General features: G+C 48.3%; 1 protein-coding gene across 1 annotated transcript in view; it reads left to right on the top strand.

The window, feature by feature from the left end:
* ANKHD1 (ankyrin repeat and KH domain containing 1) overlaps window positions 1–27,093 on the top strand; it is a 1,380,661-nt gene that overhangs the window by 768,244 nt on the left and 585,324 nt on the right. The window contains exon 20 of the mRNA XM_078653327.1: window positions 15,095–15,308. Within this exon, the coding sequence (XP_078509453.1) occupies window positions 15,095–15,308 (214 nt within the window). The remainder of the gene's footprint in view (window positions 1–15,094; window positions 15,309–27,093) is intronic.

The following is a 27,093-nucleotide window of genomic DNA, read 5'->3' as shown; positions in this document are numbered from 1 at the left end:
GCTTCATATGTACTAGTGCCCTTATTATATATTTAAGCAAGAGGCAAGAGAAATGCAATTGCAGTGAGTGACTGTGTGAGAAGTTGGCCTGATATATAGTGCTCACTATTCTAGTGATCACTTTGTATCATACCAAACAACCCTTATTGATGATTGGTTGTAAGTCAACCTTTCAGACCAGCTATCCTAGTAGCATGGACACGAGCAGTCTTCAGGCTAAACTCTAGAGGGTGTGTTAAGCCAGCTGTTTTACCATCACATATACCCCTTGAACACCAAGTGAAAGGACACCACACAAGTTGTTATAAAAATATAGGATATTTATTAATAACAGTTCTACCCTGAACTCTTTATGAGTCAGGGAGCTAAGCACAATACAAAACTCTTACGAAAATACTTTAAGTTGCACAATTTACACAGATGCCCGAGGGGCACGAAAAACCATATACTACAAAAGTGGAATGCGAAATACTAGCAGGTAAGTAACAAGATCCAGAGGCTTCAGGATCGCTAGGACTACACTACTGAACCCTAAGGTTAGGAGCAGGAGGCCTAGGGAGATCGGGTGCAGAGTGTGCACTCTCGCGCGGGATGCGGGACAAAGTCTATGGACACTAGTATTTCGTAAAGTTACAGTTATCGGACGAATCCGACCAGATAGGCTGAAAACGAAAAAGGATCTGGACACTTAGATAGTGAACCTACGTTGGAGCACCGAAATGCTCAGGTTACCTAGCCCAGGGGCTGCGGCTGCATAGGGTTCAAAAGACGTCGGGAATCCTCGTTACAGTCTATGGAGCCTGAAAGAAGTTGTTGCTGGCAGGCAACCAGTGATGAAGTTCGATGGGATCCAAGCCTGGATCGGAGTTGAAGATGACCTGTAAGCAGAGGGGACTCAGTTCTTGATCACTAGCCAGTGATCAGATGGGCACCAGGATGGCACCGGATGAAGTCACCTCGACCAGGTGAGTGGGCGACGCTGGGCTCTGCAGTCTCTCGGACCAGGAGGCGTTGTCGGCGACCAGGATGGAGGGGCGAGCTGTCCCACGAAGGTGTCTGCTGTCGGCGCTGCTGAAACCAGGATTGGAGCAACAAGCCTTGGCAAAGGCAAGCCCACGCGGTGGACTCAAGTTGGCGTCTGGAGTGGACCAGGAGGGTCCGGGGTGCTCCTCTGTTGGAGGGGGAGCTAGGGCCAGTCTGGAGCAACTAGACCAGCGATGGAAGTGTCGTGGTTCGTCGTCAGGAGGGCTACAAGCCAGCAGGCAAGTGGCCGGACAACGCGGTGAGCAGCAAAGAGCAGAAGGGCCCCACGCAGATCTCGTGGATGCTGGGGGGCTGGACTTCGTTGCTGGAGCTGCTCAGGGTTAGGGCTTCTCAAACCCCAATGCACTTACTCGAGGGTCTCTCTGGGTCGTGCTGGTGAAGCGTCGTGCAGGTCTTGAAGATGGCCGGTCCCACGGGTCTCGTCACACCCACGAATCGCAGCTGGGCTGGATGATGTAGGTAGAGGTCAGAGATGGTTGGGAATCCGGGTCTCGTCGAGCTGGGCAGTCTTGATCCAGAGGATGGACTTACAGCAAACCGCAAGAGCTTCGATGGTGCCTGCTGGTGCAGGGTGGCTACTCCTTTGCCACAAGGGAGAGTCTTCAGAAGAGTCAAGAGTTCCTTTCGTGGAAAGTAGTTTCAAGATTCAAGATAATCTAATTTTGGAAGGGGGCCTGCTCCTACCTTTATCCTAAGAAAAGGGGCTGGCACGCGACTAAGTCCTGCCCTATGGGTGGGACTAGGAGGGGGGTGGTTACACCCCTCTCCTTTGTCCGGTCTCTCCCCAGCTCAGGGGCTGGTGTGCCCCAGGAACTGGTTTGAGCCGGCATATGCACAGTGAGCACCGGGGTGCCACTTGCAGTCACCTTCCTTTCAGCCCTGCCTACCTGGGATACACAAAATCCTGTCTGGGATGGTGCTAGCACCGCCCCTGACAGGAAACCCTTTGTCCAGGCCTCTGTTGCTGGAAGGACTCCCAGCAGCAGGAGGGCAGACTTGTGTCTCGGTGGCAGCATCCATTTTGTGGAGCTGAGGCTATGTCTGACTTTAACCGGGGTTCACAGTTACATACATGTCGTGTCCCTCTAGAAGGGTGGAATGCTAACCCCGTCGCCAGAATTGGCGAGGGGTTAGTATTCCAATTTGTATGACATCTTACTCGACATGTTTTGATAATGCTATACCAAAGTTAGCATTTAACCGCGAGGATTATAATGCACTTAAGAGTATATGGTATAGCGTTATCATGGAACAGCTATTTGGACTTGGTTCCGCAAGCTGCAAACGGGCTCAGCTCATGCCAGAGCACCATCTCACATAATTCCAAGCACTCTGCCTTCAGGATTGATAAGGCCTGCCATAGAAGTGACTGATAGGAATATATGTGTCCATTTTAGGGTTAGATATAGGAATACTATATCTAAAACAAAGGATGTTTACACCATCTTGCCCCAGCTGTCGTGCAGCCAGTTGTGTCAGATTTGGGTGGCCAGCCAGGGGTGGCATAACACATGCTGCAGCCCCTGGTAGGCCCTGAGTGCACCTATGCCCTGGGTACCTAAGGTACACTGTACAGGGACTGATAAGGTGACCCAGTATCCAATTGGATATGTACCTAAGGTACATGGAGTCCATTTTAACAGAGAGAGCAGGGAGCCTGGGGTCCTGAATAGCAGGATCCCAGGCCAACTAAGTCAGAAACCAGCAAAACACTAGGCAAAACGTTGGGGGCAACCATAGTCAGGTATCCACCTTCCTACATAACCCCCCCCCAAACGAAAGGAGATAAGGCTATCCTTGACCAGGTAAGCCTATATTGCCTAAGTGGCCATATAAGGAAGTACCAGCACTGGCATGGTTACCCCCTATCTCATGGTCCACTAAGCAATCCCTCACCCTAAGGGTGTCTGAGGGTCTCCACCATAGGGAATCTCTACCTGTGGTGTGTTTTGGCAAAGTAAAAGGCTGGTGCTGAGATGGAGTACTGAAGTGAGGCTCCACTAATTTTGGGCTCAGCTTCCTCCAATCATTATCCACCATAGAGGCCTTTCTTTCCAAGACTGAGTTGTGTTGAGCTCTCAGGGTCAACCTCTGGCTACCTAAAGCTGGAGTTTGGGTCCCTCTGTTTGGCTTACTGGAGGGACAGGTCAGGTTTGGGGCCCTTAGGTCCCAGGTTTGGCTGTGCCCAACAGTGTCCACCTGGGGGAGGTCCCTAGCTAATTTTAAGGGGGATCCCTCAGGAGTTTGTTTTATTTTCACTTGGCTAGGACTACTAGCTTCAGTGCCCTTAATCTGTTGATTGGGGAATTCTTTTGGACAGGGGGCCCTTTGGGGTCCACCACTGGCCTCCCTGACCTCTACAGCCCTGGGCTGACTGAGGCAGGGTAGAGAGGGGCAGGTTACCTGCTCCAGACTGGGTCCCACCTTGGAAGGGTCCACTGACATCAGGGGTTCTGCCAGGCTAGGCCTGACTACCTCTGGGGCAGTTTCTTCACAAGGGGTCAGATCAGTTCCCTGAGGAGGCTGATCCTTTCCTAAAGTCTGGTGGGAGGGAGATTTCTCTTCCTCCTCAATGCTCTCTGTCTGAGTGGAGTGATCCATAGTTTCAGGCTTCAAAACACTATTATCTGTCTGAGTTTGAGCTGTGGCCATCACAACTCTCCCAACCTTTTCAGGAGGGGACTCAGGTTGGGTATGGGCTGTTACCATCACAGCCCTGCTAACCTTTTCTGGGAAGGAAGCTGTCTGAGATTGGGCTGTGACTGGCACAACCCTCCGGACATGTTCAGGGAGGACATCTTGGACTGGGGCTGTGGCTATCACTGCCCCACTAACCTTACCATGGAGGTTTACCATTTTGAAATGGGTTTCTTGCTCTACCTCAGCCCAGGCTGAGGTCTCTAAATCATTCCCCAGTAGGCAATCTACAGGCAAGTTTGATGACACTGCCACTCTCTTGGGGCCAGTGACACCTCCCCAGCTGAGATTTACCACTGCCATGGGATGATCTCTCTGCACTCCATCAATATTGGTCCCCTGGTATGTGGCTCCAGGTAAAAGTTGCCTTGAGGGGACTAGGCTCTCAGTCACCATGGTGATGCTAGCCCCTGTATCTCTATAGGCCTCAACTCTTATACCATTGATGAGGGGCTCCTGTCTGTACTTGCTCAAAGTGTTGGGACAAGCAGTGAAGTTGGCAAACCCCGTGCCATTTTCACAGACAAGAGTATCTAAGTCAGGGGACCTGGTAGGCCAGAGTCCCCAGGAACTCCCAAAGTAAAACCACCCAAATTCTTGGGGGCACTCCCACCACCTGGTGGATTACTACTAGTAGTAACAGGGGGCTTGGGAATGTCACTTGGGGGTATATTCTCCTTATTGGGGTTCTTTGGGCAACTGCTGTCAGTTTTCCAATGACCCACCTGCTTGCAGGTTTGACAATAAGGTTTCTTCTGGGTATTGGAAGGATTCTGGGACCCACCCCCCTCAGAGGATTTTTGGGGCCCTGATGTGGTTTGATCTGTAGATTTATTCCCACCCTTCTCTTGAGGCTTGGTTGATTCCTTCTTCTGGTCACCACCTTGGTTCTTAGGCCTAATCCTGGTTCTGACCCATTTGTCTGCCCTCTTACCCAATTCTTGTGGAGAGGTCAGATCAGAGTCTACCAGGTGCTGGTGTAATAACTGGTTCTGACAATTATTTAAGACTTGCTCTCTCATAATAAGATTATACAATCCTGTGAAGTCAGTAACTTTACTACCCAGTAGCCAGCCTTCCAGAGCCTTAGTGGCACAATCAACAAAGTCAGCCCAATCCTGAGACTGAGTTTTCTGGGTGTCTCTGAACAGCAACCTGTACTGCTCAGTTGTTAGGCCAAACCCATCAATCAGTGTATTCTTCAGGACTTGCTAATTGTTAGCATCCTCAGCTCTAGTAGTGAGGAGCTTATCTCTACCTTTGCCTTCGAAGGAGAGCCACAATATAGCTGCCCACTGGTTTGGGGGGATGCACTGGACAGTGCAGGCCCTCTCCAAAGCAGTCATCCACTTGTGGATGTCATCCCCTTGTTTAAAGGGAGGGCACTATTTTACTCAAGTGTCTAGTATCAAAACTCCCGTCTTTATCCTTGGGGATATTGCTTCCACCAGTGGGGACTACCCCACTTAACTGTTGCTCTCTAGCAAAGGCAAGCTTCTCCTTGGCAAGGGCAAGTTCTTCCCTCTGAATCCTCAGATTAGCCTGTTTCATCCTTGCTTCATGTTCTCTTCTCGGAGGGGAATTCGGTCTCCTCTGGGGAGAGATCATTCTCCTCTGAGGAGAGATCATTCTCCTCTGAGCAGAGGCATGAGAGTGCACAGATCTATTGGAGTCCCTAGAATGAGACCTATCTCTTCTAACTCCAAAGTTAGTCCTGCTTAGGGTCAGTACTGGGGGCCCTAGTAAGCCTGACTAGCTCAGGACCATTGTCTGCCTCATCCCCAGAGACTTCCTCTTCCTCCTCCTCCTCCTCTTCTACCTCTTCTGTTTCAGGGAGGTTGGAGTCTGGGTCACCACGAGTACCTTCTAAGGGGGGCATGCTCCCATCTGTCTGAGAAGCTTTCCTAGCATCATAAGTCTCTAAGAGACCTAACAGAAAAGGAGTGGTAGGGTTAGAACCCTGTTTTAGTTTCCTGGAGGTACACAATTGTCTCATCTCCTGGAAGCTAAGGCCTGCATATCTGGAAGTGACCTGTGGAGGGTCAACACCCACAAGGGGAGTCTCTGAAGACTCTCCATGGGTAGACATGCTTCTAGTGTGGTGTAAGTGATGCACCTACCTACACTATGGGTTTACCTACTGATCCCTTGCTAAGAGTTGTAGTCAAGGTGTGCTAAGCCTTGTTACACTACAACAGCTGGTTCAGTAGAACTCAGAGTATTCTAAGTTAAGTTATATGTACCTGGGTACTTATGTGATCTTTCAATTGATATTCTTAGGATACGTGCGAGGTAAAACAACAGCAAGCTCAAATCCCAACCGCTGCACACCAATGTGAGAAGTTGGCCTGATATATAGCGCTCACTATTCTAGTGATCACTTTGTATCATACCAAACAACCCTTATTGATGATTGGTTGTAAGTCAACCTTTCAGACCAGCTATCCTAGTAGCATGGACACGAGCAGTCTTCAGGCTAAACTCTAGAGGGCGTGTTAAGCCAGCTGTTTTATCATCACATATACCCCTTGAACACCAAGTGAAAGGACACCACACAAGTTGTTATAAAAATATAGGATATTTATTAATAACAGTTCTACCCTGAACTCTTTATGAGTCAGGGAGCTAAGCACAATACAAAACTCTTATGAAAATACTTCAAGTTGCACAATTTACACAAATGCCCGAGGGGCACGAAAAACCATATACTACAAAAGTGAAATGCGAAATACTAGCAGGTAAGTAACAAGATCCAGAGGCTTCAGGATCGCTAGGACTACACTACTGAACCCTAAGGTTAGGAGCAGGAGGCCTAGGGAGATCGGGTGCAGAGTGTGCACTCTCGCGCGGGATGCGGGACAAAGTCTATGGACACTAGTATTTCGTAAAGTTACAGTTATCGGACGAATCCGACCAGATAGGCTGAAAACGAAAAAGGATCTGGACACTTAGATAGTGAACCTACGTTGGAGCACCGAAATGCTCAGGTTACCTAGCTCAGGGGCTGCAGCTGCATAGGGTTCAAAAGACGTCGGGAATCCTCGTTACAGTCTATGGAGCCTGAAAGAAGAAGTTGCTGGCAGGCGACCAGTGATGAAGTTCGATGGGATCCAAGCCTGGATCGGAGTTGAAGATGACCTGTAAGCAGAGGGGACTCAGTTCTTGATCACTAGCCAGTGATCAGATGGGCACCAGGATGGCACCGGATGAAGTCACCTCGACCAGGTGAGTGGGCGACGCTGGGCTCTGCAGTCTCTCGGACCAGGAGGCGTTGTCGGCGACCAGGATGGAGGGGCGAGCTGTCCCACGAAGGTGTCTGCTGTCGGCGCTGCTGAAACCAGGATTGGAGCAACAAGCCTTGTCAAAGGCAAGCCCACGCGGTGGACTCAAGATGGCGTCTGGAGTGGACCAGGAGGGTCCGGGGTGCTCCTCTGTTGGATGGGAGCTAGGGCCAGTCTGGAGCAACCAGACCAGCGATGGAAGTGTCTTGGTTCGTCGTCAGGAGGGCTACAAGCCAGCAGGCAAGTGGCCGGACAACGCGGTGAGCAGCAAAGAGCAGAAGGGCCCCACGCAGATCTCGTGGATGCTGGGGGGCTGGACTTCGGTGCTGGAGCTGCTCAGGGTTAGGGCTTCTCAAACCCCAATGCACTTACTCGAGGGTCTCTCGGGGGTCGTGCTGGTGAAGCGTTGTGCAGGTCTTGAAGATGGCCGGTCCCACGGGTCTCGTCACACCCACGAATATCAGCTGGGCTGGATGATGTAGGTAGAGGTCAGAGATGGCAGGGAATCCGGGTCTCGTCGAGCTGGGCAGTCTTGATCCGGAGGATGGACTTACAGCAAACCGCAAGAGCTTCGATGGTGCCTGCTGGTGCAGGGATACAGAAAACTACTCCTTAGCCACAAGGGAGAGTCTTCAGAAGAGTCAAGAGTTCCTTTCGGGGAAAGTAGTTTCAAGATTCAAGATTATCTAATTTGGGAAGGGGGCCTGCTCCTACCTTTATCCTAAGAAAAGGGGCTGGCACGCGACTAAGTCCTGCCCTATGGGTGGGACTAGGAGGGGGGTGGTTACACCCCTCTCCTTTGTCCGGTCTCTCCCAGCTCAGGGGCTGGTGTGCCCCAGGAACTGGTTTGAGCCGGCATATGCACAGTGAGCACCGGGGTGCCACTTGCAGTCACCTTCCTTTCAGCCCTGCCTACCTGGGATACACAAAATCCTGTCTGGGATGGTGCTAGCACCGCCCCTGACAGGAAACCCTTTGTCCAGGCCTCTGTTGCTGGAAGGACTCCCAGCAGCAGGAGGGCAGACTTGTGTCTCGGTGGCAGCATCCATTTTGTGGAGCTGAGGCTATGTCTGACTTTAACCGGGGTTCACAGTTACATACATGTCGTGTCCCTCTAGAAGGGTGGAATGCTAACCCCGTCGCCAGAATTGGCGAGGGGTTAGTATTCCAATTCGTATGACACCTTACTCGACATGTTTTGATAATGCTATACCAAAGTTAGCATTTAACCGCGAGGATTATAATGCACTTAAGAGTATATGGTATAGCGTTATCATGGAACAGCTATTTGGACTTGGTTCCGCAAGCTGCAAACGGGCTCAGCTCATGCCAGAGCACCATCTCACATAATTCCAAGAACTCTGCCTTCGGGATCGATAAGGCCTGCCATAGGAGTGACTGATAGGAATATATGTGTCCATTTTAGGGTTAGATATAGGAATACTATATCTAAAGCAAAGGGTGTTTACACCACCTTGTCCCAGCTGTCCTGCAGCCAGTTGTCAGATTTGGGTGGCCAGCCAGGGGTGGCATAACACATGCTGCAGCCCCTGGTAGGCCCTGAGTGCACCTATGCCCTGGGTACCTAAGGTACACTGTACAGGGACTGATAAGGTGACCCAGTATCCAATTGGATATGTACCTAAGGTACATGGAGTCCATTTTAACAGAGAGAGCAGGGATCCTGGGGTCCTGCATAGCAGGATCCCAGGCCAACTAAGTCAGAAACCAGCAAAACACTAGGCAAAAAGTTGGGGGCAACCATAGTCAGGTATCCACCTTCCTACAGACTGCACCTTCTTGCAGGGTAGATTTGGGTTGTATATGGAACCCCCTTTAATCCTTTAAAAGGGTTACCCTCAGGGTGGCACACTGACAGTGCATCTCTTATTGGCATGTTTGCTGCTGCGTCGGTTATACGGCCTGGCTCAGAGGCAAAGTCATTGCTTCATTTGTACCCATGCAAATTAGGGAACAACCTATCAGAACCTCAGACCTTACATTTGTGCCAATGCTATCAATATTACAGAAGGGGACACAAGCGCCGGCGGTCCCTTCTGTAATATCATGGATCTCCTGGTGTGCAAAAAGTGGGGACACATAAGGATGGACACAGTCTTTGGAAGAAGGATCAAATAGACTGATGTACCTTCGCTTTCATCTTTTATTTTTTAAGGATTTATAACTCCTTTCATCCTAAATCTTTTGCATATGTTGAGTAGAACTTCATATGTTCAAAAAGTGATTTCCGGTTTTCATCTCGATCTAAAACTGAAGATGATGGTCTTCTTACCACTGCACCATCTAACTGTTAAAACACCAACTGGATCTCAAGAGGAGTCTCAGTTTGTACATTTACATAATACAGCAGTCCAGTCACCTAAAACATTTTTTATTCTGGTGCTAATTAAGCCAAGCCATGTACAAAGCAGAATGTTTCTGGTTCATTGTCTTGTGCCTTCTGAGGTAATTGGAATTTATTCGACTTGGTTATAGTTTTGTGTGCAACCCTTGTCAAGGTTCTGCCATTTTTTTGAAGTCTCCGCGTCCTGCCAGTGCACCCAGGAACAGCAGTCCTCTTCCAGGGGATATTTTAGAGGGTCCTCCAGGGGCAACAACTCTAGAGGCTGAAGTAAAAGTGGCTCCCCAAAAGGAATGCAACCTCCACCAAACCCTTACTTGGCGTACCTCTCACACCCCACCCACCCACCCACACTACACAACACTGATCCACGCACACCTGCAATGCTTTCTTCCCATATAGCAGTCTGTCACCTCAGACCAGTGGATATTGGATATTATCCAACATGCCTATTGTCTGGAGCACACTCCCACCCCTCCCACTATTCCACCTCGCAAATACAGACTCTCCGCAGAACACCAAAGGCTTCTCAGAGAGGTCAAAGTGCTCCTTCTCAAAAGGATTATCGAACCCGCTTTCTACCACCAGCATGGGTATAGGGAAGTACAGCAAGGGCATCTACTTGCTGTACTTCCCTATACCCAAAAAGGACGGGTCCCTCGGACCCATTCTGGACATCTGGCTCCCAAACAAATACATCCTTTCAGAGTACCTTCATATGGTCACTCTTCCAGGATGTCTTTGTGCTCCCCCAGCAAGGCTACTTCAATACCGCGCTTGACCTGACAGATGCCTCTTTCCACATACTAAGACAACCAGCACATCGCTGATATCTGAGGCTTCTGGTCAGTGGAAAACATTACCTCTTCAAAATGCTCTCCTTCGGGGCAGGATATGGCTGTTCAGGGACAGTGGGAGCTGAAACACTAGGGCCTCCGCAACAACTACTTGGAACTTCTAGCCGTTTGCCTACCCGTGAAAGTTTTCATACCTCACCTGATAGGTAGTGTTGTTCTTCTCTGGATGCACAATTGACAGCCATGTATGTTTTTTCAGAAACTGGGGCACATGCTCTCCACAATGCACAAACCTATCCCAGAGCATTTGGCGGTGGGCTCTTCACCACCAATTCCACTTGCTAGCAGAGTACCTTCCCAGGATGGTAACTATTTCACCGATCTCAGCAGGATGCTGCAACAAATCCATAAGTGGGAGCTCCACCCGCAAGTCCTCCTCGGATACTTCCAGAGATGGACGTTTATCACAAGTAGAACTATTCTCAACAGCAGAAAACAAATGCCCAAACTTCATCTCCGGGTTCGCACACTCACAGTGCAGCGGCAATGCATTATGGATGAACTGCTCAGTGATAGTTGAGTATGCTTTTCTGCCTCTATTTCCATTTCTGGTTTGGCGTCTTTGGCAGACGTCCTTCACTCTCATCCTGGTAGCTACCACATGGGCCCACCAGCCCAGGTTCATGACTCTGCACAAACTCTCTCTGGTTCGGCATAAGAGGCACCCCAACGGATCTTCTCATGCAGAACCATGGAGAAATCAGGCACCCAGACCCCGGTCTCTCAACCTTGCAATCTGGCTCCTGAGGTCATTAAATTTGGGTACCTGAATCTTCCACCTGAATGAATGAGCATTCTCAAGGAAGTGCCCAGACCTACTGTCACACAAATTATATTGATTCTTTTGAAGCCACACTGCAGGACATTTTCTTATACTTATTCCACTTGCAGGTTTCGGGTCTAGTCTTCACCTCCATTCGACTACGATTGGCCGCTTTGGCAGCCTACCTTCAGAAACGACAACATCTCTCTTTTCAGGATTCCAATTATTAATGCTTTCATGAAGGGTCTCAAAATGGTCATTCCTCCCATGGTCCCTCTCACCCCGACATGGAATCTCAACATTGTACTTGCAAGACTCACGAGTCCTCCATTTGAGCCCCTTCACTCCTGCCCCCTTCAGTTCCTCTCTTGGAAGGTGGCGTTTCTGGTTGCTATCCCTTCACTCGGGCGTGTGTGTGCGCTTCATGCATCAACCCTGGAAGATCCCTTCTTCCACCTTCATAGGGGTAAAGTTGATCTCCGAGCCAACCCCTAAGGTGATCTCTCACCTCCACTTTAACCAATCCATTGAACCTCTGTCATTTTACCACATCCTGATTCAATTGTAGAATGGGCTTTGGATGTAAAACGAACCCTCATCTACTATGTTGACTGAACTAAACCATTTAGGAAGACTCCGCAACGTTTTGTTGCTTTCTTTAAACCTTGCAAGGGAAAGCCTCTATCCAAGTCAGACATTGCCAGATGGATCGTTAAATACATCCACACGTGCTATCCTAAAGCTTAGAGGACTCTGCCCACTCCTCCTAAAGATCAATCCACTTGGAACAAGGGATACTATATGGCCTTCCTGGGGATCATCCCACCAGCTGAAAAATTTAATGCAGCTCTTTGGTTCACACCTCACACTTTTACAAAACATTACTGTGTGGATGTGCTAGCCTGCCAACAAGCTAATGTTGGTCAGGCAGTGCTCCGTACACTTTCAGTCTGCTTCAACACCCACAAGCTAGCCACCGCTTTTTGGGAGGACTGATTTACAGCTTGTGTATGTACAGCCACATATGCCTAGAACAGTTACCCTGTAAGCATCAGTTTGTGGCATGTAGTGTTGTAGATTCACACTCTTCTACCCTGGCACCTGTGACTGTTGCAGTGTCTCTTCCTATCTCTTCTCCCTTTTTTGCATGGAAACTCTCTGAAAAATGGCTTCGCTTCACATTCCATCCTCACCTGCTGTGCAGGAAAACAATCTAACAGTGGAACTGATGACCATGCGCATTACCAGCGAGAGGAGGAGTCACAGCACCTTATGACTCAAAATACTTCTTTGAAGAAGAACGTGCACACATCCGGGCATAACACTAGATGGCATGAATATGCATATCATGTGAATCTACAGCACTGCATGCCACGAACAGATACTTACAGGGTATTTAACATTTTCGTTTCAATCTACAGCAAAAAGATCTTTATTCTATGTAATATTAAAATCATTTATCTCAAAGAAAAAGTGATTTTCACACACAGACAACACCTGATCTGTTAGATGCTAAGCTTGTAAAGGTTTCTTAGCTTTTTTAAAAAACATTTTTGTACTGTAGCACCATGTGAGTGGCCCTAAGAGGCCCCATTGTCATGATGGACAGTCATGATTGTTATACAAGCACCTGCTCACGTAAATAAACTGCTTTTTGCTTTATGGGTTGATCACACTGCAGCACCTGAAATTAATTATTCAAGAGGTTTCATTTTTTTGGGTTTGTTTTGTGGGATGAATGATAGTTCTACTTTTCCTAGAGAAAGATATTTTATTTTAGCATTTTTGCAAAACATTTTTGTTCAGTTTTATGTAAAAGAAAAACAACTATTAGGGTTAATGTTTCTGGGTCTGTAAATATAATTTAGAGAAGAGGTGAGACGTGTTTTTCTCTACAGGACTTGTAGATTTATTTTTAGCTTTTTGTCACTTATACAAGTAGAATATTCAAAAACTCCTCACTTGCTGAAAACTCACTGGGCACCAGGGACAAGTACTAAAAACAAAAAGGAATGGTGTGAGGCATTGTCCTGTTGAGGCATCTGGTCATAACACTATGTACCATTTTGTCACCAGAGGGAGGCAGAATTGGGAGTGGAGGTGTGTGGGGGTTTTTGAGCTCACCTCTCACTTTCCATAAGGTTGCCTGTGGTATTAAGGCTCAAGGCTTCCAGGGAGGTAGGAAAACTGTTTGGGCTCCAAGGGTGGAGGGTGCGGCCTGATGCCAAGAAGGACCAGCTCCACCCTGTTATTTTTTTATTAAAAAAATAAAATGGCCCGAATTACACATTGGGCACACACTCCATGTTTGCACTGTTGTTCATCCTTATTTAGGTACATTCAGTGCAGACTTGGACTAGTGTACCTGATTACAAAAAGTAGCCACTGTCTTCAGTCAGGTGCAAATTGTCAGTTTGTTTTACTGCTAAGGAGAGCATATTAATGGAAGATTGAGTCACATGTTGAAACCCTGACTGTTTTTCGCTGGAAGTACACTGCCTCCCACTGAAGAGGGTGATGCCTGGTAGTCTGTGACTCCTATGCCCCCATCCAAAGGAGCACCTTTAAAGGGAAGCTTTGATTGTCGTCCACCAGGTTTTTTGCCTCTGCACCCATGTCCATATGATTGCACCTATGCCACCCCCACCCAGCCCCAAAAGTCCATGGGTAATGGGTGAATTCCTTCTAGTGGACCACTCTCCTGCATTGTTCACTAAGCTGTAATCCACTAGAAAAGTGTACCAGTAGAAAGGGATAATTACTGGTCACAAAAACACGAAGGTCTTACTAAGAGAGAATATGTCCCTTGCAGTTGGAGTGAAATTATTCAACAGTAAATTACTCTGGTGCGAACAGAGCAAGCTGAGACATCCTTGTACTCTGTAGTTGTTAGTGTGTTACTGTAAACGTCTTAAGGAGAAGAAAATGCTTCCTTTATTAAAGCTTTAACTCTTTCCAAAATGCCATTTGCTCACATTCTCTCCCAAATGTTACTGAGCTTCTCACCCCAGAAAGCTCATTATTACTTGAGAAATTTCCGGAAACTAGATTAGCAAAAAGCGAAGGTATGAGGGAAGTCAGCTAAGCTGTTTATGTAGATGTTGATATCCCGCAAAATAAATTCTAGTTTGGCTTATGTTCTTTTTCTCAGACACACCTTTGTGCAGTTCCTGCTGATGGATATCTTTTAAAAACTTGACTCTGGCTCATAAATTCTTCAAAAAAAATCCATTAGTTACCTTTTGTACATTTTTATTGTTAAATGTTTTCTTCAGCAGAATTTCCATTACCCTCCCTCCTCCCCTCATTCTGAAGATTATGGCATTTTTAAGTTCCACTACCTTTTCTTAGCTGATGGAATTGATTTTGAAATGAAAGGAGCCATTCTGGCATGCAGTCCTCCGTTTTAAAAATGCTTGGGATACAGTTTTATGCATTTGAGTATATCAGAATGAGTGTACATTGCATTTACAGTTCATTTAGCTTTAGTTTGACATAAAAATGTCATAAAAGCAAAAATAGAATGGAGAGTTAAAATTGATAAAATGTAGGGCCGTTTGGCACACTATAATATAAACATGAAAGTTATCGGAGGAAAATATAATACCCAAGTAGAAAGATAAAATGACACACCATACACTAAAACACATAAGAGCCCAATTCGAATATTCTTGAAATGTTTAAAATATTTAGACATTGATATAGACTTGTGACATTCACTTGGTGTACGTTCGCTGTCTAATAACCCACATCCATCCCAAAAACTTGGCTACAGAACATGCAATTGGGAGACTAGAGTCTGTCAATGGAATTGCTACAATACTACTTCTAGTCCCCAACAGTCTACATATAAGTGAAAGCCATTTCCTTCAAGGGTTTAAATAAGCTGGACTTACAAACAAAGCATGAGGAAAAGTTTCCTCACTAGATTGACAATGAGGACCTTTATCGTCCCTATCAGTATTCTAATTTTTGGTAAAGGATTTGATTGGGAGGGATTCCACCCTGAATTGGAAATGTAATTTCTTATCAAGGGAATTACATTTACTACTTATCTTCTAACCCCAACTATGTTTTTTTTTTCTACCAGGACTGGGAGTAAACTAGGAATTTCTCCTTTAATGTTGGCAGCGATGAATGGTCATGTTCCTGCTGTGAAATTGTTGCTTGATATGGGATCTGATATTAATGCTCAGATTGAGACAAATCGGAATACAGCCCTCACTTTGGCATGTTTCCAGGGCCGTGCTGAGGTTGTAAGCCTTCTTCTTGATCGAAAAGCTAGTGTGGAACACAGAGCCAAGGTAGGTTATAAGCAGGGGATTTGCATTGGCAATAGTTTTCTTGGATATGTCTTTTTGTGTTGCTGCATTCAATAGATTTTAATTTGTCAGTGATGTTTGTGTGGCTTAGTGTTTTCTTTGTTTGAAATATTGTATCAGCCTTTAAGTTTTAAATTGCCTTCATCTGTTATCTATCTTGGATGGGGCACCACTTGACCAGGTGTGTGAGAAACTGTTCCACTGAGAAGCAACATGGTTAACAAGCATTTGCAATGCAATAGGTCTCGCATTAGGAAAGTGTGAGCTATTGGTATTGTAAATGACACATTTTTTTAATGTGTGCTGGCTTTGAAAGTATATAAATTAATAGCATCGTTATTCACAAAGCCAATAGCTTACACTTTACTAATGCGAATCCTATTGGCTATGGCATTGCTTGTTGGTAGCAAGCAAGGACAGTGCTGTTGTGGTGCTGAGTGATGTGGTTGGGCTGAGTGATGTGGTGGTGTATTAGAGTGATGTGGTGGTGCCCCTGAGTGATGTGGTGGTGCCCCTGAGTGATGTGGTGGGGTCCCTGAGTGATGTGGTGTCCCTGAGTGATGTGGTGGGGTCCCTGAGTGATGTGGTGGGGTCCCTGAGTGATGTGGTGGGGTCCCTGAGTGCTGTGGTGGGGTCCCTGAGTGAAGTGGTGGGGTCCCTGAGTGAAGTGGTGGGGTCCCTGAGTGAAGTGGTGGGGTCGCTGAGTGATGTGGTGGGGTCCCTGAGTGGTGCACCTGAGTGGTGTGGTGGTGCCCCCGAGTGGTGTGGTGGTGCCCCCGAGTGGTGTGGTGGTGCCCCCGAGTGGTGTGGTGGTGCCCCCAAGTGGTGTGGTGGTGCCCCAGAGTGATGTGGTGGCCCCCGAGTGATGTGGTGGTGCCCCCGAGTGATGTGGTGGTGCCCCCGAGTGATGTGGTGGTGCCCCCGAGTGATGTGGTGGTGCCCCCGAGTGATGTGGTGGGGTCCCTGAGTGCTGTGGTGGGGTCCCTGAGTGAAGTGGTGGGGTCCCTGAGTGCTGTGGTGGGGTCCCTGAGTGCTGTGGTGGGGTCCCTGAGTGATGTGGTGGGGTCCCTGAGTGGTGCACCTGAGTGGTGTGGTGGTGCCCCCGAGTGGTGTGGTGGTGCCCCCGAGTGGTGTGGTGGTGCCCCCAAGTGGTGTGGTGGTGCCCCCGAGTGGTGTGGTGGTGCCCCAGAGTGATGTGGTGGTGCCCCCGAGTGATGTGGTGGTGCCCCCGAGTGATGTGGTGGTGCCCCCGAGTGATGTGGTGGTGCCCCCGAGTGATGTGGTGGTGCCCCCGAGTGATGTGGTGGTGCCCCTGAGTGATGTGGTGGTGCCCCTGAGTGATGTGGTGGGGTCCCTGAGTGGTGCACCCGAGTGGTGTGGTGGTGCCCCCGAGTGGTTTGGTGGTGCCCCCGAGTGATGTGGTGGTGCCCCCGAGCGATGTGGTGGTGCCCCCGAGCGATGTGGTGGTGCCCCCCGAGCGATGTGGTGGTGCCCCCTGAGCGATGCGGTGGTGCCCCCTGAGCGATGCGGTGGTGCCCCCCGAGCGATGCGGTGGGGCCCCCGAGCGATGCGGTGGGGCCCCCGAGCGATGCGGTGGTGTCCCTGAGTGATGGAGGGTGGAGTTGACACCACAATGATTCAGCTGCAGCTGACAGAGCTCAGACATGGTGCAGTACGGCTAGTGCAGTGCAGCCCCTGTGTGACACTGAAGAGTGAAAGAAAAGAGCCAACAGTGAAATAAGGAAGTAATCCATAGAGGGCAAGCTGCTTGCCTCAAAAAGTGAATGTGGATGTTTGCAGACCCACTGAATTTGCTTTACTTAACTTATTATCACGAATGGGGACGGCTGCGTGTTTCCATCAAAATGCAACTACCAGGCTGAGCGCATGTGACATTTGTCTACTTCTGTGGAGTATTTAGTTGCAGTGGGGCAGTTTGCTTCTATTACAGCAGACTTACTTAGCAGCCCCCCGAGCGCCATCGTGAGAGAGGGGGCTGTGATTTGAGAATGTCAGCTGGGTTAAAGAACGCACTGCAAATAGCTTGCATTTTTGTGTGAAATGAATTGAACACTGACTTTCTGTACTTGCGTATGGGACCTGCTTAACTTGGCCTTTTTAGAAGTTTTACTTACCTGCCTATTGTTCTGGGCATGGTAGGGCTCCCCCAACAAAAAGCATCTGCGGGCTTGCAGAGAGTCAGCTCGGAACTTTTGGAGCTCGGAGGCAGTAAGCAGAAAACTGAAGAAAGGAGTGGACAGAAACTGAGGCAAGGTTCACAGCAGGACTGTTGACAAACAGGCTCACTCTGTGTGTGCTGAGAATTCAGCGCGTCACAACACAGCATTTGTGTCGGGGCCTATCTAATAAGTGAAACGCTGTGTTTATGTAGGAGGGTGGTGGCCGGGCGGAAGCAGCGACGGTGGAAAGCAACCAGGGAAATGCTGCTACTGTGTGGGAGGGCAATATTAAACAAGGAAGCGAGAGAGGAAACCGGGAGCTAGGAAGCCATTTTAGGGAGGGAAGTGGGCAGGGTGGGCAGACGAGGTGGGTGGGGCTGGGCAGAGGAAGTGGTGAGGTGAAGCTCCGCTAAGGATGTGATAGAGTGTGAAGAAAAGGGATGTAGCGCGTAAGAACATCTGATGGGGGGAGCGGGGTTGCGGCAGCCTTTGAAGTCTGATGCGAGGCACAGACAAATGGTGGTTTGTGACGTGGCTGGTTTGTGCACGCGCATAGATCACATGAACTGTGACTAATTTGCTATTTTGGCAGACTTTTTGGACCGCTTACTAGAAATCTCGACAAACCAGCATCGCTAACGCAATGCTTTAGGTCGAGACCTAAAAAAAGCCACACAGGTTAGCAAAATGAGGACCTTCCAGCTTGTTTTCAGAGAATGATCGAGTTTCTGTAAAAGCGCCCACGACTACTTCATTGCATGTTGAAGGGGCCCCATCACAACCTCCAAATAGAGGGACAAATCTCACAAAATGACTTCAAAATTCAATCCACTTCAACTTGGTCTTACAATGCAAGATAATCGGCTTCAAAAAGCCCATTATTAAGACACCAGCTTAGTTATTCAAAGGAAGAGTCTTCACCCAATAATGTCATTATAACTAATGCCCACACCATGTGCAGCATTCTCATTAATAATTTTACAGCAAATGTTGAAGTGATATTATTGATGATGCTGTGAGTGAAGTAAAATGTGGGTTAATTAGCAGTGCATGGCGAATGCTCGAGTTCTAGTTACCTTGGGGAACCAGTTATTTCAGATGACTCCAACTAGACCTGCTGAAGTCTACGGTTGTGTGTGTGTAAAATCTGAACCTAACTATAACTTCCCTGTAACTTTTGTTTTTAGTGAATTTTAACGTTTTTTTACTTCTATTTCCTAATTACGTCTGAATTTAAAAAAATGTTATGCCATTTTCATGAACTTATCGTTTGGAAAAAAAATTCTATTTCCTAACTATAAAGACTCTGTAACCTTTGTTTTTTCAGTGAATTTCTATGTTTTGTTAATGTAATTTCCTTGAATTTAAAAAAAAAATGAAAAATTATATTTCCTAATTATAACCTTCCTGTAACTTTTGTTTTTTCATTGAATTTATATGGTTTTTATTGCTATATCTGTGAATTTCTCAGTTTAAAAAAAAATGCTATTTCATAACTGTAGTATCCCTGTAACATTTGTTTTTTTCTGTGAATTCATAGTTTTTGCTTTTTTTAAAACGTAAAGTAATTTTTAATTGCCATATGTTTAGGCTGTGACTGGAGGGGCTTTGGCTGCAGGGCGTGCCCTGTAAAAAACTCCCCAAATGCAGACAACAGAAGAAGGGTACATGAAGCCCCCCCCTCCCTGCGCAGATTTCAACTTTGGGAACCTATCCTTCGGGCCAGGCATATTTTGTGGGGAGGAGGGGCTCATGCACCCTCCTCGGCCGTTTCTGGCCCCAGGGGCCTCATCCAATTGAGCCCGCCACTGTAATTATGGAGGGGAGCACAAAACCCCCCTTCCAGGGCCGATTTTAGCCCGGGGACCCTATCTCCCGGGGCCTGGCCATATTGTAAACAAGATGGGGGGGGGGGGCATGCAGCCCCCCTCCCGGACTGATATTTGCCCTTCGCACCCCATCACCTGGGTCCCAGTTAATTACTGAAGGGGGAGGGGCTGTGTGGCCCACTACCCAGGCCAACTTTGGCCCTGGGGACCCCACTCTCTCTGGCCCAGCCAATTAGTAAAGAAGGGAGCTGCACACCTCGCTCATACAGTGTAGTAGAGTTCTGTAGAGTGGCGTTATATACAGTGGAGAAGTGTGTCATAGAGTGGAGCGGACCGAGTTGGATGAAGTATCATACAGTGGAGTTGAGCGGAGTTGCATAGGATAGAATGGAATAAGTGTAATAGAGTGGAGTTTTATGTTGTGATGTAGAGTTGAATAGAGTGCCTTGGCCTCTTGTACAGTGAAGTAAAGTCTTATATAGTGGAGTGCTGTCATACAGCGGAATTGACTGCATGGAGTGCTTTAAAGTGTCGTAAAATGGAGTGCCACAGTGTGGATTACAGTGTTTTACAGTGGGGTGTTGTGGAATAGACTATGGTAGAGTGGAGTAACATACAGTGGAGTGGAGTATAAGTGCAGTGGGGTACAATGGAATAGCATATACCGTAGTGGTGTATCAATAAGTGAGGTAGAGTGGAATGGTGTGGAGTGGTGTACAGTGATGTGGTGTACAGGGGAATAACGTTGAGTGTAAGCAGCGTAGAATGAAGTGCCATATAGTGGAATCCAGTAGAGTGGCTTAGAGTGGAGTGGCGTAGAGTGTAATGGCGTACATTGGGGTGTGATTGAACGAAGTGGAGTGGCATAGAGTGTAATAGCGTAAAGTGTAGTATCATACAGTGGAATAACGTAGACTGGAGTGGCATAAGTGTAATAGCGTACAGTGTGGTACTTAAAACAGACGTTGCCTGAAATTAGGTGAACAAATGTAGGTGTAATGTGGAAGGGATCTATATTATGAGGTGTAAATGTTAATTGTTGGTAGTTGGTGTAAATACTGTAAGTGGTATAAAAGTTCTAAGTGCAAAAATGCTTATGTTCGAGGCATGTGGGCTGCTGAATTCATATCTTGTGCATAGATCGCCGCCTAGTGTTGGGTCCGGATGATTGCACATTGTTGTCCTGGAAGAGTCTTCGAAGTATCACGAGATAGGTGGCTCCTCCCCTGGACTACAGTGCGCATGGGCATCCTCAGATTGTTTTTTTCCGCCATTGGGTTCGGATGTACTTTCTTTACTCAAGTTCGGAAACTTTTCTACAAGGCCATAAGGCCTTCGGGGTTGTCGCTATTGTTATTTCGATCGGTGTCGAGTTCTTGTTCCAGTTCTTTTCGAGCAGGACGTCGAAGAGAGCCGCGTGGCCTTTTCGACACCAAAGGCCCGATCGTCGATGGAACGGAGCCCGTTCAAACGATGCCCCCTTTGTAACTCTAAATACCCGCACATCGACGTTCACCCGGTGTGCAACAAGTGCTTATCACCAGACCACAATGAGGACAACTGTCTAGCTTGCGCTCGATTCTGGTCAAAAAAGACGCTTAGGCTTTGACGTGCAGCGAGACAAACAATAACGAAGCCTGCGCCTTACCCGGTGAATATCTTCGATGAAGATGACGACGAGGTCGTCGAGACTGAGGATCCGGAACAGCCGTCGGATCCAGGTTCGGAGCACGACTCCACTTCTTATTATGAAGACGAAGAAGAACACGTCGATAACGATGAAAACGTCGACGAGGTAAGGGATGACGTGTCCCCCATCGGAGCCGTCGATGACGACTCGAGCGATGAACCAGGCCCAGTGGTGGGTACTGGGCCCCAAAAAGACACTGAAACACTTCAAAAGGCTCAGGTCGAGGCATAGCCGAAAGGCCTTAGCCAAGACCATATCAAACATTCGATAGCCCCGCTGTGAGAAGTTGGCCTGATATATGATGCTCACTAGTTCTAGTGATCACCTTGTATCAGTCCAAACAACCCTTATGGTGATTGGTTGTAAAGTCAACCGTATAGACCAGCTATCCTAGTAGCGTGGACAAAAGCAGTCTTTTAGGCTAATCTCTTTTGGCATGTGAAGCCAGCTGTTTCACCATAGTATAACCCCTTGAATATCAAATGAAAGGACACCACACAGGTTGTTATGAAAAATAAACAGTCTATTTATTTATAACAACACATCTGAACTCTTTATGAGATCAGAGGGCTAAGCACATGACAATACTAAAAAGGGAATACGAGTTCGCACAATATTTACACAAGTGCCTTAGGGGCACGACAAACCATATACTCAAAACAATGGAATGCGAGGAAAGAAAGTACTGTAAGGAGATCCAGAGGCTGGAGGATCGGTGGGACTACCTACAAACTAGGTAAGTAAGGAGCAGGAGGCCCACGGGACTCACGTGCAGAGTGGGAACTCTCACGCGGGATGCGTACCAACGTCTATGGATCTTACAGTTTACAATGTTACGGATTCCGGACGAACCCGGCTGGATGGAGGGAAAACAACAGTGGACCTGGACACTAGGATAGTGGACACAGACTTCAGGACCTAGAAGCTTTAGTTACCTAACCCACAGGCTGCGGGTGCATAGGGCTGAAGTAGTGTCGGGTTTGCTGCGTTGATCCCGGTGATGCCTGAAACAAGAAGTTGCTGGCAGGCAGCCAGATGGAGGAGTCCGGTGGTTCCAAGGATGGAACTAGGAAGAAGGAAGTCCTGAAAAGGAAGGGGACAGAGTCTTGGTCACTAGCCAGTGACGGTGCTGGAACCAGGAGGGAACCAGATGCTGTCGCCGCGTTCAGGTGAAGGAAGGGTCGCTTCTCTCTCTAGCTGCGCCGACCAGGAGCTGTTCTTCACGACCAGGCTGGAGGCACGAGCTGTCCCCCGTAGTCTGCTGCTGTTGGCGGTGTCGGATCGTCGATCGGGACAACAGGCCTTGGCTAATGCAAGCCACGCGGTGGAACAAAGATGGCGTCTTGAGTGGACCAGGAGGGTCCGGGGTGCTCCTCTTTTACAAGGAAGCAAGGGCCAGTCTGGGGGACCAGACCAGCAGTGTTGAAATCTTCGGGTCGTCGTCTCAGAGGGCACAAGCCAGCCGGCAAGTGACCAGACAACAGGAAGTACAGCAACCAGGCAAAAGGGCCCCACGCAGATCACGGGGATGCTGGGGGGCTGGTCTTTGGTGCAGGAGCTGCGTCGGTGTGGGGCTTCTCAGTCCCCAATGCACTCACTTGAGGAACCCTCAGGGGTCGTGCAGGAAGCGCTGTGCAGGTTTCTTCAAGATGGCCGTCTCCACGTTGCTCGTCGCACCCACGGGTCCCAGCTGTGCTGTGGATGTGGGTAGAGGTCAGGGAGGTCTGGAGGTCCGGGTCTTGTCGAGCTGGGTCGTCGGGTTCCGGGCTGGAAGGACTTTGTAGCAAACCGCACAGAAGCTTGGTGGTGCCTGCGAAGCAGGATGGTCACTCCCTGACCATAGGGGAGATTCTTCAGTCTTCTGGTGTCCAGGAGGTCGAAGGTCAAGAGTTTCTTCGTGGAAGGTTGTCAAGATTAATCTAACTTGGAATGGGACCAGCTCCTACCTTTATCCGGCTAAAGGGGGGCTGCACTACGACTAGGTCCCTCCCCTGGGTGGGACCAGGAAGGGGGGTGGCTACACCCCCTTTCCTTTGTCCAGTTTCCCACCAGAGCTGGGGCTGGAGTGCCCCAGCAACTGGTTGGAACCGGTGTATGCACAGGGCACCTTGTGTGCCCCAGGCATGTCTCATTCCTTTCAGCCTAAGCCTACCCAATACACAAAATCCTGTCTGGGGTGGTGCTAGCACCTCCCAAGGCAGGAAACCCTTTGTCCAAGCCACCCTCGCTGGAAGGACTCCCAGCAGCAGGAGGTCAGACTTGTGTCTGTGGTGGCAGCATCCATTTTGTGATGCTGAGGCTTGAGTTAACTTTAACCGGGGTTTACAGTTACATACATGTCGTGTCCCTCTAGAAGGGTGGAATGCTAACCCCGTCGCCAGAAGTGGCGAGGGGTTAGTATTCCAATTCGTATGACACCTTACTCGACATGTTTTGATAATGCTATGCCAAAGTTAGCATTTAACCGCGAGGATTATAATGCACTTAAGAGTATATGGTATAGCGTTATCATGGAACAGCTATAAGGACTTGGTTCCGCAAGCTGCAAACGGGCTCAGCTCATGCCAGAGCACCATCTCACATAATTCCAAGCACTCTGCCTTCAGGATTGATAAGGCCTGCCATAGGAGTGACTGATAGGAATATATGTGTCCATTTTAGGGTTAGATATAGGAATACTATATCTAAAGCAAAGGGTGTTTACACCACCTTGCCCCAGCTGTCGTGCAGCCAGTTGTCAGATTTGGGTGGCCAGCCAGGGGTGGCATAATACATGCTGCAGCCCCTGGTAGGCCCTGGGTACACCTATGCCCTGGATACCTAAGGTATACTGTACAGGGACTGATAAGGTGGCCCAGTACCAATTGGTAAATGCACCTAAGGTACATGGTGGTAATTTAGAGAGAGAACCGTGAGGCTGTGGGTCTGATTAGCAGGCCCACAGCCAGGGAAAGTCGTAAACCAGTGAAGCAAAAAGCAAAAATCTGGGGTGGCCATGGGATTGCAGACCCCACTCTCCTACACCCGCGTCTCGGCCCGGCTACGAATACATCAACAGGATCCATCGGTCGCGCCACTAAAAGCAAAACCAAAAGCCGTTGAGTCAAAAACGAAACCGAAACTGCTCAATACGGTTCTCGGATCGAAGAGTTCGGACACATCGGCTTCGACAACTAAAACAAGTGTCGACAACCCTGCGGGGTCGAACATAAAGGGCGTCGAGCCGAAGTTTGGTGCGCTAAAGTCCATCGCTAAAGCAAAGCGCGTTGACCCGATGAGGTCGACGTCCACGGACAGCGACACAAAAAAGGGACTCTAGTCCCGGAAGGTTCTCGAACCGAGGCACCGAGTCGACGGACCACAGCTTGTCAAAGCCCTCGAGCCAAAACCGAAGAGCGCCTCGAAGGAGCAGGTCGGATCGAGGCAAAAGAGCGTGCCTCCGACGCAGCAGCCACCGAAGTCGACGCAAGGCCAAAAGCACGGCGACAGGGCGCAGTCAGTCGGTCCTACATCGACACCGGCCCCAAAGAAGGTCAGTCAGTCTCAAGACGCTTTGCCAGCGATAAAATTCGGACTGCCCCCAACGGCACGCCCTAAGGCAATCGAGCCGAAAACCGGGGTCGAAACACCCAAGACGGTGTCCCTTGAGAAAAGGGGTCCTCCTCAGGAAGAGGACGTATTGTACCAAGAGCCCTCCTATGATGACCAGTCAAAGCTATATATCGACTCTGAAACTGGCAGACTTACTGTTTATCAGAGAAAAATCAGGTCGGAAAACACTCTGGAAACATATAAAATTCCACTCAAAAAGAAGAGGGATTCTTCTACATTGCCTGTCCTTTTTGAGAATGTGAGGTACCATGACCAGGACACTTCTGCATACTCACCCACACGCTCTACTAAGGATATGGGGTATGACTATGATGAACAATACACTTACCCTGCGGATAATGATCAGGATGACCAGACTAAAGCCTGGACAGACACTGGTGACCAGGGGGAGTCGCAAACTATTCCTGATACTCCTAGGAAACATTCCTCTAGAAGACATATCTAAGGCAGCCACATGAACTACCATACATACATTTACCAAACACTACTGCGTAGATGTACACTCCAAACAGCAGGCAGCTGTAGGGCAAGCTGTACTCAAGACTCTTTTTCAGACCGCTGCAGCTGGCACAGGCAACCGCCGCTAGGGGGAGACTGCTATACATTCTATGCACAAGATATGAATTCAGCAACCCACATGCCTCGAACGGAATATGCTACTTACCAGTATGCATCTGTTCTTGGCATGTAGGGCTGCTGATATTCATATCGCCCTCCCTCCTCCCCGGTGCCTGTCGCAGCTGTAGCACTCAAACTTAATCTCTAGCATGGACATCACTTACTGTATCGTACTCCATCCCTGCCACAATGGCGAAAAACAATCTGAGGATGGAGAGGATGCCCATGCGCACTGTAGTCCAGGGGAGGAGCCACCTATCTCGTGATACTTCGAAGACTCTTCCAGGACAACAATGTGCAATCATCCGGACCCAACACTAGGCGGCGGTCTATGCACAAGATATGAATATCAGCAGCCCTACATGCCAAGAACAGATGCATACTGGTAAGTAGCATATTCCTTGGTGGCACTCTTGTCATGCTTTGAGAGGACAGAGTGGGAGGAGATGCTTCTTAAAAACCTTCCAGAGAAGTACAGGAAGTGTGTGGTGTGAGAAGTTGGCCTGATATATGATGCTCACTAGTTCTAGTGATCACCTTGTATCAGTCCAAACAACCCTTATGGTGATTGGTTGTAAGTCAACCTTATAGACCAGCTATCCTAATGGTAGCATGGACAAAGCAGTCTTAGGCTAAACTCTTTTGGCATGTGAAGCCAGCTGTTTTACCACAATATAACCCGTTGAATACCAGATGAAAGGACACCACACAGGTTGTTATGAAAATAAACAATATATTTATTAATAACACCTCTGAACTCTTTATGAGGTCAGAGGGCTAAGCACATGACAACACTAAGAAGGAAATACGAGTTAGCACAATATTTACACGTGTGCCTTAGGGGCACGACAAACCATATACTAGAAACAATGGAATGCGAGGAAGGAAAGTACTGTAAGGAGATCCAGAGACTGGAGGATCGCTGGGACTACGCTACAAACTAGGTAAGTATTTTTTTTTTGTGTATTTTATAAAGCGCACAGCTACCCCAATGGGGTGTCCCGGCGCTGAATGATCAAAAACGGATATTCCCAGACAGAAGTTTATAGGCAGAACAAGTGCGTTTTTAGCGATCAAAGGTTCCCATGAGGCACAGGGTCAGAGCTGATTTGCATATAGCCAGTGTCTAACCCACGGTGGTGTGGAGTGCAAAAAAAACAATGGATTTAGGCCCAGATCCTTGTACTGGGGTGAATGTATGACATTGTTCTACATTCTGTCCATCAACTGTGTTTTTTGCTGATACTGTTTGGACCTAGTTCCCGAAGGATAAGTGGTGGTCCCATCGGACCCCTAGGTTTCTAACAGAATCCTTCGGGGTGGGAGCCTGGCTCAGATCTTCCGGCCACCATATATTGGATTCTAATGGGGATGGTTGATTAGAATCTCCGTTTTACCCGCGTTGAGTCTGAGGAAGTTCAGGTCCATCCATTTTGCGATGCTTCTAAGACACTTCTCAATCAAAAGTAGTTGAAGATGGCTCATCAAAAGTAAAAAGCAGCTGAATGTCGTCGGCGTATGATGTTGTTTTAATGTCCGAGTGTGAAATCATTTCAGCTAAAGGGGTAAAGTAAACATTAAACAAAAGGGGACTTAACGAGGAGCCCTGTGGGACCCCCCATTTGAGTGTCCTAACTGAAGAGGTATAAGGAGGGGTATGAACCTGTTGTTTTAGATCCGCTAGGAAGGAGCCTATCCAATTAAGCACTGTTCCCTGGATTCCAATGGAGCGTAGCCTACTTAGCAGAATGGGGTGAGAGGCGGTGTCAAATGCCGCCGATAAATCCAACAGCACTAACACTGCCCCGGTCAAGTGTCCACCGTACTGAGTCCGCCAT

Source organism: Lissotriton helveticus, chromosome 7 (assembly GCF_964261635.1).
Source record: "Lissotriton helveticus chromosome 7, aLisHel1.1, whole genome shotgun sequence".
NCBI classification, from domain to species: Eukaryota; Metazoa; Chordata; class Amphibia; order Caudata; family Salamandridae; genus Lissotriton; species Lissotriton helveticus.
The sequence above is the reverse complement of the archived record's forward strand: the minus strand, read 5'-3'. Positions and strand labels throughout refer to the sequence as shown.